At 44.9% G+C, this 15,441-nt stretch overlaps 3 protein-coding genes across 4 annotated transcripts; 1 reads left to right on the forward strand and 2 right to left on the reverse strand.

Moving 5' to 3' along the window:
• Positions 1 to 98: 98 nt before the first annotated feature.
• On the reverse strand, positions 99 to 1,464 carry LOC135621596 (uncharacterized). 2 transcript variants are annotated; one of them, XR_010490774.1, is made up of 2 exons: positions 1,146 to 1,464; positions 99 to 1,021 (listed from the first exon to the last, which is right to left on the reverse strand). XR_010490774.1 is itself a non-coding variant. In XM_065123450.1 (2 exons), exon 2 carries the CDS (start codon positions 964 to 966, stop codon positions 535 to 537), a length of 432 nt encoding a protein of 143 aa, XP_064979522.1. In that variant the 5' UTR covers positions 967 to 976; positions 1,146 to 1,379; the 3' UTR covers positions 99 to 534. The 2 variants fall into 2 exon arrangements, 1 of the variants encoding a protein (XP_064979522.1); XM_065123450.1 differs by having other exon boundaries at positions 99 to 976; positions 1,146 to 1,379.
• A 1,353-nt stretch (positions 1,465 to 2,817) lies between these two features.
• LOC103977972 (protein LEAD-SENSITIVE 1) lies at positions 2,818 to 9,392 on the forward strand. The gene is made up of 3 exons (XM_009393658.3): positions 2,818 to 3,126; positions 7,144 to 7,309; positions 8,545 to 9,392. Exons 2-3 carry the CDS (start codon positions 7,171 to 7,173, stop codon positions 9,204 to 9,206), a joined length of 801 nt encoding a protein of 266 aa, XP_009391933.2. The 5' UTR covers positions 2,818 to 3,126; positions 7,144 to 7,170; the 3' UTR covers positions 9,207 to 9,392.
• Positions 9,393 to 12,801: 3,409 nt separating this feature from the next.
• On the reverse strand, positions 12,802 to 14,588 carry LOC103977973 (NAC domain-containing protein 43). Its single transcript, XM_009393659.3, has 3 exons — positions 14,277 to 14,588; positions 13,910 to 14,187; positions 12,802 to 13,771 (listed from the first exon to the last, which is right to left on the reverse strand). The coding sequence occupies exons 1-3, from the start codon at positions 14,446 to 14,448 to the stop codon at positions 13,073 to 13,075; spliced, it is 1,149 nt and encodes a 382-aa protein (XP_009391934.2). The 5' UTR covers positions 14,449 to 14,588; the 3' UTR covers positions 12,802 to 13,072.
• Positions 14,589 to 15,441: the final 853 nt, after the last annotated feature.

Here is a 15,441-nt window from a genome sequence, read left to right on the forward strand (position 1 = left end):
CAATAAACCACGCCTGAGCTCAGGGGTCCACATCGTGTTTTCTCATGCCTGAGCTCGAGGTAGAATTTGGTGGACGATTATCGGGTTGGTCAAGTAAATAGCGCGAATAAATAACTCAGTAATGTGACCGAAGACCAAGAGGAAATCGTTGGATTAGATTTACATCCTTTGAAACGATTCAAGATGCTTCCATTTGTTTGGTTGGCGCGACTTTTGATGCGATAGGAAGAAGAAGCTGGTGGTGGAAGCTCCTCGGTACCAACGACGTTAGCAGGCCGGCAATATTTCGCACTCCGGTGCAGAGAAGGACATGACTGTAATGTTTGTTCACATGAGACGATATGGAAAGCAGGTAAAGCATACATAGTAGGTGAAGTCAAAGAACAGTAGATGACAACAAAGCAGCGGCAGCCTCTGCTTCCGCTTCCTGATTGCTGACGTTACTGCTTCCTCCGTGTGTGATCCATGCGGGCACCAGCTGGACCACTCGGCGGAGGAGCCGCTACTACTGTTGCTGGCGCTGCGTCGAATGGATCACCAGCTGGACCACTCGGCGGACGAGCCGCTACTGCTGTTGCTGGCGCTGCGTCGGTGTGGCAGCCGCTGGAACTGGACGGAGCCGAGGCGGTGGGAGCGCCGCCTCCTGCGGCCGACGCCGCCGCCGGACAAGACGGCGCGGAGCTTGGCCCAGAGGAGGCGAGGCAGACGGCGGGCGGCGCGGAGGCGGGCCCAGACGAGGCGGCGGACGCGGAGCAGGGTGCGGCGCACCCGCTCACGAGGGCCCTGCCTACGGGAGAAGTGGTAGCTCCGAAGGAAGAGTTGCCGGCGCTCCATGAACTCCCCCTGCTGCTCCCACCAAAACATGTAGTCCGCTCGGAACAACGGCGCCGGCCCGCCGCCCTTCTCCCCTCTTCTCGTCACATACCCCGCTTTTGCCGCCGCCGTCGCCTCTGCTGTTAACGCCATTCCCCTTCCCCTACCGAATACGGATCGATCAGTGGACCAAACCATGCATCTCACCCTGAAATATAGGATGGCGTGAATCTATACAAACACGAGCAGGAGATATATGGAGAGGAACAGTGGATCAAGAATAGAAGGGCAGTTTCAAATGAAGCGAGAGGGAAGGCGATCGAGAATAATACGGGGAAAAGGTGGAAGATTTCCTTCTCTCGCTCGCTCGCTCTCTCTCTCTCTCGTTCTCAGCCTTTCACCCTTTCTTTGTTTCCACCTCGTCCCTATTAACTCGCCTTTATTATGATCAGCGCGAGTGGACGAAGAGTTGGATGGTATTCTGGTCCGGCGGCTCGTCCGTCACAGCCTCCGCGGATCTCCTGTGACCTTTCCCTCTCTCTTATCGCCACCCATTCCTCCCCCCTTTTACTATTCTCCTGCCTCATCCTCGTTCTTCGCGTGGCAATGTCTCGACGAAGCCGCAGAATCGTACGGTGTACGGTTCTTAACCTTCAGATGGACGGGCGTGATTCGATCATCTCCTGTACTAATCTCGGTCAACCATCGGTTTAAATAAAAGAGCCATCCTTCGCATCCAAGAAACTCCACATCGATCAACCGTCCATTCTCCCCATCCTAATACCGCAGCCGTCCGATCAAAGGTGATGTGGGCGGCGCCGAAGGTGTGCATAGGTTGATAAAGTATTCCACCCGACATAAATCTTTTTATCCTTTCCTTTAAGCGACGATTTCTTTTTCTTTTTCCTGCTAAAGTAGACGTCTCAATTCGATTTGCTTACCATCTTCATTCCCCACATCTACGTAACTGTTGTACACTTAACATTCAGGAACCGATTCATATCAGTACCGGTGTGAGGACGCATCACAGTCCATCACGATCATCAAGAAATGTCTGATGGGATTACTTCATGTGGGAGATGACAGAGAGATCAGAGCCGAGGAAAAGGAGGCCGGCCAGCCGATGCACCTAATACAAAAAGTCAAAGCCATGGCCAACAAGTAACCCTCGTGGGTCAAACGCACGAAACGTGCCACTTCACACCTTCAAAAGGTCAAACGATGCACGTCAGATCCTTCGACATCGGTATTTGAATATATATATATATATATATATATATATATATATATATATATATATAATAAAATATGTATTGCGTTAATTATCGCTTCACTCTTTTGCAATGAAGCAGATAGAAGCGACAACTAACGATTCTCTAACGGTAATAATAAGAATAATAATAGTAATAGATAAAGACTGTTACTTATTGCGAATTATGATGCTGAGATTAGTGCAGTGGCCATAACAACGCATTAATGAAATGGCCTAAAGATAATGATGCATTTGCTCATTATTTGGTAATCCAAAGACAGTTACATGGTCCGAAAAATAATGTCATTTATTGAGCTCCAATCATTCGACATTTCCAACCCGTATCACTGAAATCACTTTGATTGTGAAAGATATTGAATTTAAGTGAGAGGCTAAAAATATGATAAATGAGCGGTCTCAATAAATGGCACGATTAATGGCGTGAACAAGCAAAAAAATAAAAATCCCATCGATAAAATTAAAATTAAAGGGCAACAAATATTAATCGTGAATCAATGAAAAGTAATTGAGACACATATCTTGATCTTAATATTGTGAATTAATATAATAATGTATAGTTTTATGATTTTAAATGCTATTTTATTTTTATAGATATGTATACATTTTCAGAAAAAAAAAAAATAAATCTCGAAACCATCGACGCGCTCTGATTGATCCCCACTTGTCACATCACTCACCGTCCATCTCTCTGATGACTTCCTGTAATCGATATCCGTGGCCGGTCAGGAATACTCCGATGGTTCCATTTGGAACCGCGACATCTCCATGGCGGATACCGTACGAGGCAAAGCGACCCGATGGAGGCGAGGGAAGACGAGAGATAGCTTCCTTCGCGTTTACGCGAAGAAAAAGAAAGCGCCCTCTTGCCCTCCCTCTCCTCCTCTCTCCCCCACCCGTTCTTCTGTAACCTTAGCCTCGCCGCAGGGGGAGAAAGGGAAGCAGCCGTCATGGGGGTTTCTCCAACACGATCGAGAGGGAGCGGCCTGTGCCCGTCGATCATATATATTCTTGGAGATCCGGCTACATCTACCTGAATCACGGTCCGTTCCTCCTTTTTTCTTCATTCTCGGTTCGATAGTTTCGCTGATCTCATAGCCTAGCCCTCTTGAATCGCGCTTTTTTTTGGCAATATCCTAATTTTGGTAGCCATTCTATCAATCGCTCCTTAAATGTGTGCAATTCGTTCAGCTTTCAAGGCCCTAACGTCGTTATAGGTCAATCACCGATGTAACACGTCTTCGCATGTGGATCGTTTTGTAGATTTGCTATCTGTTTCCTGTACTGTCTTTTCTACGAGACACATCAATCGTGGAAGCATACTTGGAATTCTTGTTATTAGTGGTTTTAAATGTACTGATTGTCCAACTAGAGTCGATCGACCAGGAGTGAGGAATTAGTGACCACACTAGTGCTATTTGCTCCATTATGCACCACAAGTCGTTTTTGTATCCATGATTTCTTAAATCTGATGTTAAGGTGATTTGCTCATCCAATTTTGTCACTGGGGATATTGAACTTGAGTTGCATGTTGTATTTTGGATTCGTACTCTCAAGATATTTCTATTTTGGGGACTTCCCATTCAAGTTGATGTACTCATTCCTTCTCTGTGTGAGGTCTTGCATTTGCTTCTAGTCTTCCTATTATTATCCGCAGTATGTAATGTTGTTTTAATTCTTACATTTGCATTGCAAAACTTTCCAAGTCTTTTTCTTTGTTAAAGAAGTCCTCCAACACGTCCACCTGTAGAGAGCACACACAAAATGGAACACATTGTTTAAGACTAAACATGGATGATGATACCTCTGTTGTTTTTTTGCTGGTTAGAAGGAAGTCCAAGAAATTTTGATTGTCATGAATCATTTGTCTTGAGTTGAACTACTAAACAACAATTACATTACTGTTGAACATGGGAAGTGGAGGGGTAGATGAGTTATTCAAGTCTACCAAAACAACAATAACATTACTGTTGAACATCACTACTTTCGTAGTTTTCGTTACAATAAAATGAGTTATTCAAGTCTAATTTGTGGCTGTGATTGTCAGACCGTGAGCTATTAACTAGTTGACTTTCACGTAGTTTTGACATCTCACCTGAAGTCTCATTATCAAAGTCATTAAGAATCGAAAAAAATTTTATTGGCAATAATGAGATCATCTCTGCAATGAGATCTTTTGAACAAATAAAGATATTAAGCCAAAACTTAATAAAATATAAGTTAAAGGGTCATATATCTCAAAACATATAGAAAAATCACATTATCAAGTTCCAATTATATTGCGGTTTCATAGGGAACGGTGAGATCTCCATCGTGTGTGGTGGGATTTTATCAGCCACGACCGGCAAGATCCTATGAAGCAAATCAAATAAGAGGGAGGCTAGGAAAGAGGGAGAGATGGCTTCCTTCACATTTAAGCGAAGCAAAAAAGGCCTGCTTCACATTTAAGCGAAGAAAAAATGCGTGTTGTTGTCCCTTTCTTGTCTCTTCGCACTTGCTCTTTTGTTGTAATCAATGGATATTTTCTCCCATTTCCTGAATTGGGAATTTTTAATCAGGGATTTACCTTATTCACTTTGATTTGTTTCCTTGGTTAATAATTGAAATCTGCTTCCTTAGTTATCTAAGCTAAGTTAGTAATTTAATTAATTTGTTCGAAACAAAATATCTTTCTTTCTTTGAGGGAAACCCTCCCTCTTCTGAAATATAACATGCTGGCTAGGAATGTAATTAATTAATATATAATGTATTAGTTAGGAATCTAATTAATTAATAAATTTGAGATAAATTGTCTTTCTTTTTTAAGAGAACCCCTCGAATATAATATTGGTCAAGTCTCTCTAATATTCATCAATACTGTAAAAAGTTGCGGGAACTCTATATTGAAGTAAGTTTTATTCTCTACCTTTTCTTGAATTGTTTTGTTAATATTTTTAAAAAATATGGATGCATGAAATTTGTTAACTTTATTATTATAAAATTTTGAACTATGATCAATAATTCTCAGATATTGAATTAATCTTACATTTTTTTATGTTTTTGTTTTAATTAGTTTAAATATTGAATCATGGTTAATAAATAAAAAAATTAATGAATTTCATGAAAGTATTGCATGATTCTTTAAATTAAGTTAATCATTGTGACATGTTAATTTATTTGATTAAATTAATTTGCTTGTTGTTGTTAACTTCATTATATTTAATGTTTAAATTAGATTTTCTTATTTCATTTATCAATTAATTGACAGTTTAATTTATGTTTGACAAAGAGAAGATAATGAATTCCTAATTGAGATTGAGAAGTCCATGGGTGGGCCAGGCTAACCCAACCCGAGCCAGTCCATGCAGCCCATGGTCAACCTATCCTGGGTAAATTCAGGCCCCATCTGATCTAAACCAGGGTGCTGAGACAGCAGGCTAATGGCTTGTAGTGTGGGGGTTGGCTTGTGATTGGCATGACCCTAGGTTTGCATGGCTTGGACCCAAGCCTTCGCCTCATTTTGTAGTGGCCTTGCTCAGTGAGGCCTCGCGTGGCTCGGTTGTTTTGACTTGGTATGTGTTGGCACGGCCCAAGGGCAGCCCAGCTTTGCACCCAGCCTATTGCTGTCCGCTTCAGTTTGTGGCACGTGCAGCTCATGTTTTCAGCCCATACTGGGCCATGCTAGCGGCCCATAGGGGCCACAACGCTTATGCCCCATGTGTAGGGCAGCTCGTGGCCTTGGTTCGATCCTTGTATCTTGACCTAACCAAGCCAGATTGGCCAATTCAGGGTGATTCTGAACCTATCTTGTCCTTTTCAAATCGGCTTAGCCCAAATTGTGTGCACTGAAGTCTAACTGAGTTGGTTTAGGGTGATTGTAGACCAATGTTGCGTTAATTTGATGCTGGTTCAGTTGGGTCTTAGCTAAAATCTTAGTCAGTTTAAATCAATTATTTTATAATTTAGGCCAATTATGGATTGTAGAGTGATTGACATCTCATGATTTTATGATTTAACAAATTTAGAAGACTTAATTAAAGTTATATAAAGAAATTTGAAAATAATCAATGGTTTTTAAGTTTAAATGTTATTTGACACTAACATTATTGATATGATACATAGTTTATGTCTGATTGCTATCATGAGGTAAAAATGGCTATGGTGAGTTATCAATGTTAGGAGTACTGCACGAAAAGAACTACAAGTCCATCCTAGTGTGAAGCCTTTAATAGACTAAGTCTCTCAGGTCATATACCAAGCATAGTCTATCATGATATTTTATATTGTTTATTTGATTGCATGCATGAACGAAATAAATAAAAATGAACGGTTATGATAACTAATGATGAGGACTTTGTTTTCTTACTAAGAGCAAGCATGTTAGTATTGATATGGTAATCTCCTTCAGCATTAGTGGGTCGTTAGAGATGATGGCTAGACGATCCTCCATCCGTTGTGGGAAAGAACATGTATTACTTGGAGTTAGGTTAGGGACATTACTTCATTTGTTGTTGGTATTGCAATATGAGTTCTCTCCATCCGTTTCTGGGAGAATATGAAAACTATCCATGCAGTGATACATCTTGGTAGAGTGCACCGTCGGTTGTCCGATGTATGCATATGTTATATGTGGATGTCATTTGACAATTGAAATATATTTGTATGAGATTGATGTATGATTTTGTTTATTGCATAAGAATTATTGTTATTAATAATGATTTATAAGTTCTTATTTGATATATGGACTTTTTGAAGAAATGATTTACTTTCATTTCATATGAAAGTGTTAGTATATAATGATTGAAAATATTTTGTGATTATTGAAGCCTTTGGAGTTTTCTACTCAGTATGGATTGCTGATATATTTTTATTTTATATTTATTTTAAGAGCAATCTATTGACTTGTATTAGACTTGAGACTTGAGTCGAGTAGACTTTTTGATTTTTAAGTAGCATTCCCAAAAAGTTTTAGGTTTCTCAATTGATAAATTTATCATTGTAACTACAAAAAAATATTATATTTAAGAAAATATTTACTTCTATAATTGTGGATTTTGAAGTGGTGAGTTATGCATGTACAGAGTTAAAAGCATATCGGGCCGTGACATATGGAACCTAGCCTCGCTTCAAGGGGAGATAGAGGAGGAGCCAGCACAGGGGTTTTCTCCAACAGGATCGAGAGGGAGCAGCTGGTTCCCGGCGATCACATCTATTCATGGAGATCCGCCTGCATCTACGCCCATCATGGTCTGCTCCTCTTCTTTCTTCATCCTCGGTCTTTCTTGGTATAGTGTGAGTGGGCATGCCAGGTTCTAGAACTTTGTCAATCGCCTCACCTTGCACTCTTGGATTGCATCTCCTTTACCATTATCCCATCTTGGGAGCCTTCTATTTAAGCTCTTCAAATGTTTGCAATTTGTTTAGATTTCAAAGCCTCAAAATCATTAAAAGGTCAATTGCTAATGCCGATAGATCATTTTATCGACCTGCTCTCTGTTATACTGTTATACTGTATTTCTACCAGCGACATCAAGCATGAACTTTGCCTGTTTAAAATTCATGGAAGCATCCTTGGAATTTTTACCATACTGGTTTCCAAAAGAAAAAAAATTATCCTACATATGAAAGTCTTGCTTATCTAGTTTTAGATGTACTGATCGCCCAACTAGAGTCTATCCATCAGTAGTGAAAAATTACTAACCATGCTAGTCCCTCTTTGAACCATTACGCACCACAAGTCATTCTAAAATTCATTATTTTTTTAAACCTAATGTTAAGGTGATTTGCTTATCCAAATTTGGCAGCGGGAATGTTGAACTTGAGTTGCATGATGTTGAAGCTAAATGGTTAGTTCTTGGATTCTGGTTTGGTTCTATCAAGAAATTTCTATTTTCATGTACTCATTCCTGTGTGATGCCTTGCATTTGCTTCCAGTCAAGTTCCTTTTACTATTTGCAGTCTCTACTCATATTTCTCTGCTGTACATTTACATTGCAAGCCTTTCGAAAGCCCTCGAAAACATTCTCCCCTAGAGAGCACATAAATATCGAACGCATTGTTCAATAATAAACATGAGTGATGATGCCTCTGATGTATTTTCTCTGGTTAAGAGGAAGGCAAAACACTTTTGTTGATGTCAGAGACCATTTATTGTAAGTTTAACTACAAAACAACTACAAGAGTACTGTTGAACAGGGGAAATAGAGGAAGTGGAGTGATAGATGGTCTGTGAGAGAGTTTGCATAGCGATCGTCCTATTAATTAGATGCTTCACATCAGGTTGTTTTTTCAACCTTTATTTATATGACTCTCTTTTTCCAAGAAGGCTTGGTGCTTTCTGTAACTAAATAATCTGACATGCCCAATTTCTGTGAATATTGTATGTTACTTTCTGTACTAGTCATATATTCTCATGTCTTGTTGTAAGTATGATAATAACATATGATCACTGGTCTTTTTTTTACTTTTTTTTTATTTTCTAGGGATATATGTGGGGGATGGCATGGTGATTCACTACACAGGGGCAGCAGGACAGGAAATTGGAACAGGAACTTTTGTAAACCGAATTTTCTCCATCTCCTCCTCTCCATGGAGGAATTCCACACCTGTTTGTGAAAGGTGTGGTGTTGATCAGAGCAGACAAAATGGAGTAACCAAATCATGCCTTGACTGCTTTCTCGCTGGATTTAACCTCTGCCTCTTTCGTTACTCCGTAACTCCAGCTTTCTTCATCACTCAAGCTCGTGGGGGAACCTGCACGCTTGCAGTTTCAGATCCCCCCGAAGTCGTCCTCCATCGAGCACGATATCTCCTCGGTAACAATGGATTCGGCACGTATAGCTTGTTCAACAACAACTGTGAGGACTTTGCCATGTATTGCAAAACCGGGCTGCTGGTGGATGCATCTTCCGGTGGCACCACACGAAGTGGGCAAATATCGTCCCTTGCAGCTGCAATGACTCTGGTTGCATCATCTCCTCTTGGGTTCTTGGCAACAGGCGGCGGTGGCCTGGTGGTGGCGGGTGCCATGTACAGTATCAGTCGGTATCTATCTGATATCAGCATCAGGTGGGATGTCATTAAGATCCCTGTCGAAACCTTGGTTGCCCAATTGCCCACGGGCAACCCCGGAGCTGCCAGCTAAAGCAGAACACGACCTTTGTTTGTGTTTTGAGAAACCATGGAAGGCGTGTGTTGTTCTAATGATATAAATTTCGGTGTTCTACAATTAGAATTAGAAATTTGGAGTTTTTTTTTTGTTGTATCATCCATCAAGCAGATACTCTTGGAGTCGCAATCAAAATTTCTACTATCGATCCATCACTCCAAATTGAGCTGTCGTACTCTGTCGAGCATTTTGTTGGTCTGCAAGCATTGTAGCATCCGGCCATTTGCTGTAGAACATAAAGTTGAGCAAGTGTCTTCTCATAATGCAAGCTTTACTTGCATCACAGAGCAGATATTGACATGTAATGGAAATCAAAACCATACTGCCATGACATATTTGACACCAGTGATGCTACATCTAACCTGCATGCCTTTCTTTCTGCACACTAAAGATGCGCGGGCACTCACCCACACACTTATAAAGCATCATTTGATATTTGTTGCTGCAAGGACAAGTGGATCAAATGCTAGATTTGTCTGAGACATCACTCTCTACATGGCATGCCGAACTCAAAGCTTGTGGCTACCGGAAAGCATGTCTCCATGAATTCACGGATCTCATAGTAGGAATTGATGCAATGAAGGGGGGGGGGGGGGGGGGGGGAGGAGGGTGGAAGACAAGAACAGGCCAACGGAAATATTCTTTTCATGGCCCCACCGCATTCAATCGACATGAAATGAATGGAATCAGCTGATGCTTTAGGGAGAGGAGGGGCGGGTCCTTCCCTCCTGCTCCTCCTTCTCCCTCCTTCATCCTCATCAGCTCACCTGATCTTTACCGTGGATGTCAAAAAAGGCAATGGCGGAAACTTCATGTCGAGCGAGACTAACGAACCATCATGATAACTCTCCTCCACTTTTATTGTGCATCAAGCTCCTCCTGCATTTATAATAATTAAGTTGGTGGAAGAAATTTCTGACACGTGTGTTTGATGTTTCCTTCATTTCATTTAGTTGGTGGGAGAAACTTCCTTAACAGATATAGCTGATATCAATCACCACACTGATTGCTTGCAAAAGTTGGCATAAAATTTCAAGCTTCTACTAACCCAAATGTGCATCTCATCTAACCCGTTTCGGTGAGACCTCCTACTGTTCAAATTAGGTAGCCGAGTTAACTTAAATGACAGCATCTGAAAGTGTCACGAAGAATCCAAATCACGAGAGGAGCGGCGATGAGAGAGATTGGGTGAACACAATTGATACAGAAAAGGACAAAGAAAAGCAGACGAATGATAGGAAGAAGGGAAGGGGAGTGGCGTCTGAGGAACAGCGGATCCCTGGAGATCCGATTCCCACCGCCGGGCCAAATAGTCAAAAAGGAAAGGGAGGCACTGCACTGCACTGCACGGCACTGCACCGCACTGCACCGCACAGGAGGGTGCGTGAAACACGTTAGCTGAAAGAGAAGCATCACTCGACGGCCTGCACAGTGAACAGGAGGGACGGAGGGAGGGAGATACACGATGCACGCACCATCTCATGTACCGACTCCATAGCTGCCGCGACGACAAATCCTTTCGCCCCTTGCTTCACCTGACACGTGCGGGATGAGCACGATGGCCCCAACCCATGAGAAGGAATACCTGTAACGGAGACGTATCGCTGGAACGGTTGCAGTTGGTAGGTAGCGGGACATCGCCACAAAGCGGAGGGTCGGGGAGGATGAGTGGCTGTGACGTCCGACCTCAATGCGGATACTGGGATGGATGGATGAGTTGAAGGATGAGGAGGAGGAGGTGTCTTTGTTGAGGACAAGGAAGCTCTCTCTGCCTTGATACGTGTAACGGCGAGGTGGGGGACGACGGCCGGTGCCCAAGGAGGAGGGCTTGCCTTTTGGGGAGGACGGAGCAGCTTGCTTCGCAGGTGTCCCATGCTGCAGGTGGTGGTGGTGGTCATCGAACCTCCTGTGCAACGGGCACGGTCGAGGCCGGCTCACGAGGACCACCACCCAAACCATGCGCTTTCGATTCTATGCCAATCACGTGGCGACACGTCAAAAATATCAATGTCAAATTTTAATTTAAAATATTTTCCTCAAGTATCTCTCCTACATAAGTTTATTATTATTATTATTAATTTGAGCATCGAAAAATCATTATCGACTCCACGAATCTCCATATTAGCGTTTATTGTCTCCAAAGTCGATCGCTCAGCAACACGTAGAAGCAGGTCGACCTCATTCGAGGAGTCAAACAAGAGCTAAACGATTGATAAAAGGAATTAAAATACCGTTAAGGTGGTTATGAGAAGATTGATATTAGGTATTCTAAACTCTGATCTCATCGGGTGTAGTAGTTGTTGTTGTTGTTGTTGTTGTTGACGATGCATACGTTAAGTGGAATAGTCGAGAAACAAATTATTGTAATATTTGGCTGACGTGGCAAACTCTTTTGTTTGATCGTGAATTCAAACAAAGAATAAGTGTTTATTTTTCTATATAATTCGAATCCGACGTGACTCGGTCTGCCTCGATGCAAACTTACATCACCTACGGCTAGGGATTTATCCAGTCCTTTTTTACGTAGCTATGTCGGGGGTTTAGTAACCCTAATTTCCTCTCTCATGTGCATGTATTATTTCTCTTTTGTCTTCTTTACCCTCCAAAGCCTATTGGTGCCACGTTTACAGCCCTGTGGACATGTCCTTGTATGTGGAAGATGATGTAACAGGTGCAGCATTTCCTTTCCGGTGCTTTGCTCCAAACTGACTCGAGTATTATCATTCATCGGAACCCTAGCAAGCATGTATGTACAGTGTGGTGATTGGCATCTAACAGTAGATCTGATGCACATCGAGATCTAACCTTCCATAATCTTTTCTTTGGGTTTGAAAATAGAGTCGGGTTCGATGGAAGCTCTTAGGATCGTTAGAAATATAAAGAACAGCGGCAAGAGATGAACCGATCGTTAAATATAAAGAACAAGCTGTGTGAGTGTTTCTCCTTCTCTTTTTCTCTCCCCTACCTTATCGCTTCCTACTTCGGCCTAACGATAGCGCTGCATCTAATCTATCTACCGTGGTTGACGAGTGCTGCACTCGGTGTACGTGAGTGTCTCTGATGCGCACAACACACGCAGGTCCACTCGTTTGCATGCATGGTGATGGCTTGGAATCAGCCAGTCCTCTCATCGGGCCCTCTCCCTCCTCATTAGATCCCATGATGCTTTCGTTTCTGCACTCTTCCTCTCACATGAAGACATAGGCGAGCTGTTTCTGTCATGGCTGCTGGCTATTCCCCCGTAGCTCTTCGAGCTACTCCAAAAGCTCATCACTGATTCCTTTTCTCTCTCTCTCTCTCTCTCTCTCTCTGGCTCTCGCTCTCTGGAAATTATTGCGGGAAACAAGAAAGGAGCCACGGTACGGCGGCTATGCTCTCCCCATGTGCATGACTACCCAACATACGCCAACCTCTCCTTTTCTTCCCATTCGCCGGAGAGGAAAGGGTTGGAGGGACCAAACCCTCCCTCACCTTTCCCTCCCCACCTTTTTCTCGCTGTCACGACAAACAAGATGCCCACCGATATCTCTCGACGGATCCAACCAACCAAGGAGATGGTTAGAATCCAGACTCATCATGCGTTCTTCTCTTTGAAAAGGTTAACTCAGGAGGAGCACGTACACCACACCCACGCCCATACTACGCACTCCAAACCTTCTGCTCTTCTCTATCCTAACGGCAACATCGCCACTTACGTACCACCGCATCCCAAATTATACAATAGGACGTTTCCTCTCCTTATTTAATGTATACTGAGTGCTGGGAGCGACAGTGTAGTGTCCGTCCGCATGCCCTGTCGCTCGCTAGTTTGTGTCAGCGGCGGAGTCAATGCCGCCGTTCTCTTACATAGACACGTGGCTGATGCGGTCCGACTGGGACGAAGTCGTCCGCGTCATGCTCCAGAGATCGCCGTCGCCACTGCCGCCGCCGCCGCCGCCGCCGCCATGGTGGTAACCGGCGGACGAGTGGAAGGTGAAGCAGGGGTCGTCGCAGCAGGGCAGCGGCTTCGGCTCCTCGAATGGGCCGTTGAGTTGCGAGGCGAGTAGGCGGTCGAATGCAGCCCAGTCCCCGACGGCTGGATCCGCACAGTAGCCATTGCCCGAGCTCGCGCCCGCGTGCAGCACCGCCGACGAGCCGTAGCTTGTTTGGTTGTCGCAAGAGTGGTCGAGAGGGAAGGTATCGGGGAGCGACGGGACGGACGGGCTCTGGAGACCCGGCAGCTTCATGAACATCTCCTGCAGGCCGCAAGCGAAGACGGTTTCGATCGGCCTGAGATGCCGGTTGGCGTTGTTCGGGTTCACGTCGTTGATGCTCGTCCCATGGCTTTCCCGCTTGCACGATCTGCCCATGTACTGGAGGATTTGGTCCAATGCGTCGTCGCCGCTGCCCGGGTGGTGCAGCAGCTGGGTCTTGGCGTCGCTGGTGACGGAGCAGGAGTTGTTCGGGCTGCCGATGCTCTTGTGGTGGTTCTTCTTCTTGAACACCCGGCAGACCACCCACCCGTCTTCCTGGTTTGTCGCTTCTCCCATGGCGCTCGAGGTCTAAGTCACAGATAACGTACGAGAGAGCATATCTTAAACGGATTCCACTAGTTTGGCATATGCATACGGTGACGACAAAAAGGCAGTGCAGAGATCTGCCGACGAATACTATCGGTGCATGCGTGTACACGTACGTACGTTGGATTGAGAGAGGAGGTCGGAGTGGTCATCGAGCCGGTACTCGTGCATGATCCAATCCGACTTCTGGCCGTGAGGGGCGCGACCTTTGTAGAACACGAGCGTCTTCCTCATCCCGATACGCTTGACGCTGGAGTAGATGACCTTGTCACGGCCGGTGGCTTTCCAGAACCCAGCGGCCGTGGCTCGGTTGGTTCGAGTCCCCGTCGGGTACTTCTTGTCCTTGTGGCTGAAGAAGTACCAGTCGTTCTGCGGAGTCGAACCGATCCTGCACTTCTCTGCAACGCGCATTAGGGTATGGAAACAGGAAGTAAGTCCATGACACGAGACGCTCGATCGATCGAAGGAGAAGAGATCGAAATGTCACCTTGGATGTCCCAGGGCTCGAGCTTGTTGAGATCGACGTCGCGGATAACGTCCAGGTCGATCTTCTCGGAGGTGACCTTCTTCCGCAGGTAGTAGTTGAGCAGCTCCTCCTCGGTGGGGTGAAAGCGGAAGCCCGGGGGGACGCAGGACTGGCCATTCACAGAGATGCTCATGGCTGAGCACGGCCGATGGGCGAGGTGAAACCAAGCAGGAAGTAGCAGGAAGAGGGAACGGATGAAGAGGAGAGAAGGGAAAGTGAAGAGCAAACAAGTGAGCGTGGGAGGGAGGGGCGGGGCGAGGGGTGGAAAGCAGCGGGGGAGCGAGCTTATTTATTTAGCACTGCGCGAGTGAGGCGAATGAAAAGGAAGGTGGTATCATTCAGTGGCCTTCCCCTTCTTACTTCTAGTGGGGTAATTCCACTGGAATAGAGAAGAGCCACCCACCCCGTGAGAGAAATGTGGAGAACGATCAACCCGGTGGTCCCTAAAGCGAGAATAGTTGGCCGAGTTGGGTGGATAGAGAGAGAGAGAGAGAGAGAGAGAGAGAGAGAGAGAGAGATGGGGCAAGGGGGGAGAAGGCAACATCCAAAAACCATGACACTTGACCTTAAAAATCTTTAGGAAAAGGCACAGGCGAGACAACTACCGCCATCACTAGTATCACTTTGATTGACTCCTCCTCCTCCTCCTCCTCCTCCTCCTCCTCCTCCCCTTCCTCCTCCTCTGTCACCTCCGTAACCACTGCGTAAAAGACTATCGCTGCACCAGCAACAGAAACGGTACATCCTCAACAAGATCGACGGCGACGACGACGACAAGGGCAAAACAACGAGCGAGAGAAGAGGCGATGGGTTGGGAGAGACGGCGCTGTCAGGGGGGGGGGGGGGGCCCACCACCCTTCCATCACCTACCTAATACAAATCGATGGGACCGACACAAAACAATTTATAACCAACACAGATCTCCTTTACTCCTCCCCCCATTGTTCCCCATCACACACACGCACATACACATATATTACATTGATTAGTTAACACACACACCCACACCCACATACATGATGGAGGTGCGGTGTCAACATCCCCGAATGACTCGGGACTTCGCCAACGTCATCTCTGTCTCTCTCTCTAAAGCAGTATCAGCTGACTGAGATACTCGCGGAGTATC

Source organism: Musa acuminata, chromosome BXJ1-3 (assembly GCF_036884655.1).
Source record: "Musa acuminata AAA Group cultivar baxijiao chromosome BXJ1-3, Cavendish_Baxijiao_AAA, whole genome shotgun sequence".
NCBI classification, from domain to species: Eukaryota; Viridiplantae; Streptophyta; class Magnoliopsida; order Zingiberales; family Musaceae; genus Musa; species Musa acuminata.

Coding starts and splice junctions, on each gene's coding strand:
- LOC135621596 (XM_065123450.1), bottom strand. CDS start 966: ATGGCGTTAACAGCAGAGGCGACGGCGGCGGCAAAAGCGGGGTATGTG.
- LOC103977972 (XM_009393658.3), top strand. CDS start 7,171: ATGGAACCTAGCCTCGCTTCAAGGGGAGATAGAGGAGGAGCCAGCACA. Junction 7,310..8,544: donor CTGCATCTACGCCCATCATG/GTCTGCTCCTCT, acceptor TTTATTTTCTAG/GGATATATGTGGGGGATGGC.
- LOC103977973 (XM_009393659.3), bottom strand. CDS start 14,448: ATGAGCATCTCTGTGAATGGCCAGTCCTGCGTCCCCCCGGGCTTCCGC. Junction 14,188..14,276: donor CGAGCCCTGGGACATCCAAG/GTGACATTTCGA, acceptor TGCGCGTTGCAG/AGAAGTGCAGGATCGGTTCG. Junction 13,772..13,909: donor ACCTCCTCTCTCAATCCAAC/GTACGTACGTGT, acceptor TCTGTGACTTAG/ACCTCGAGCGCCATGGGAGA.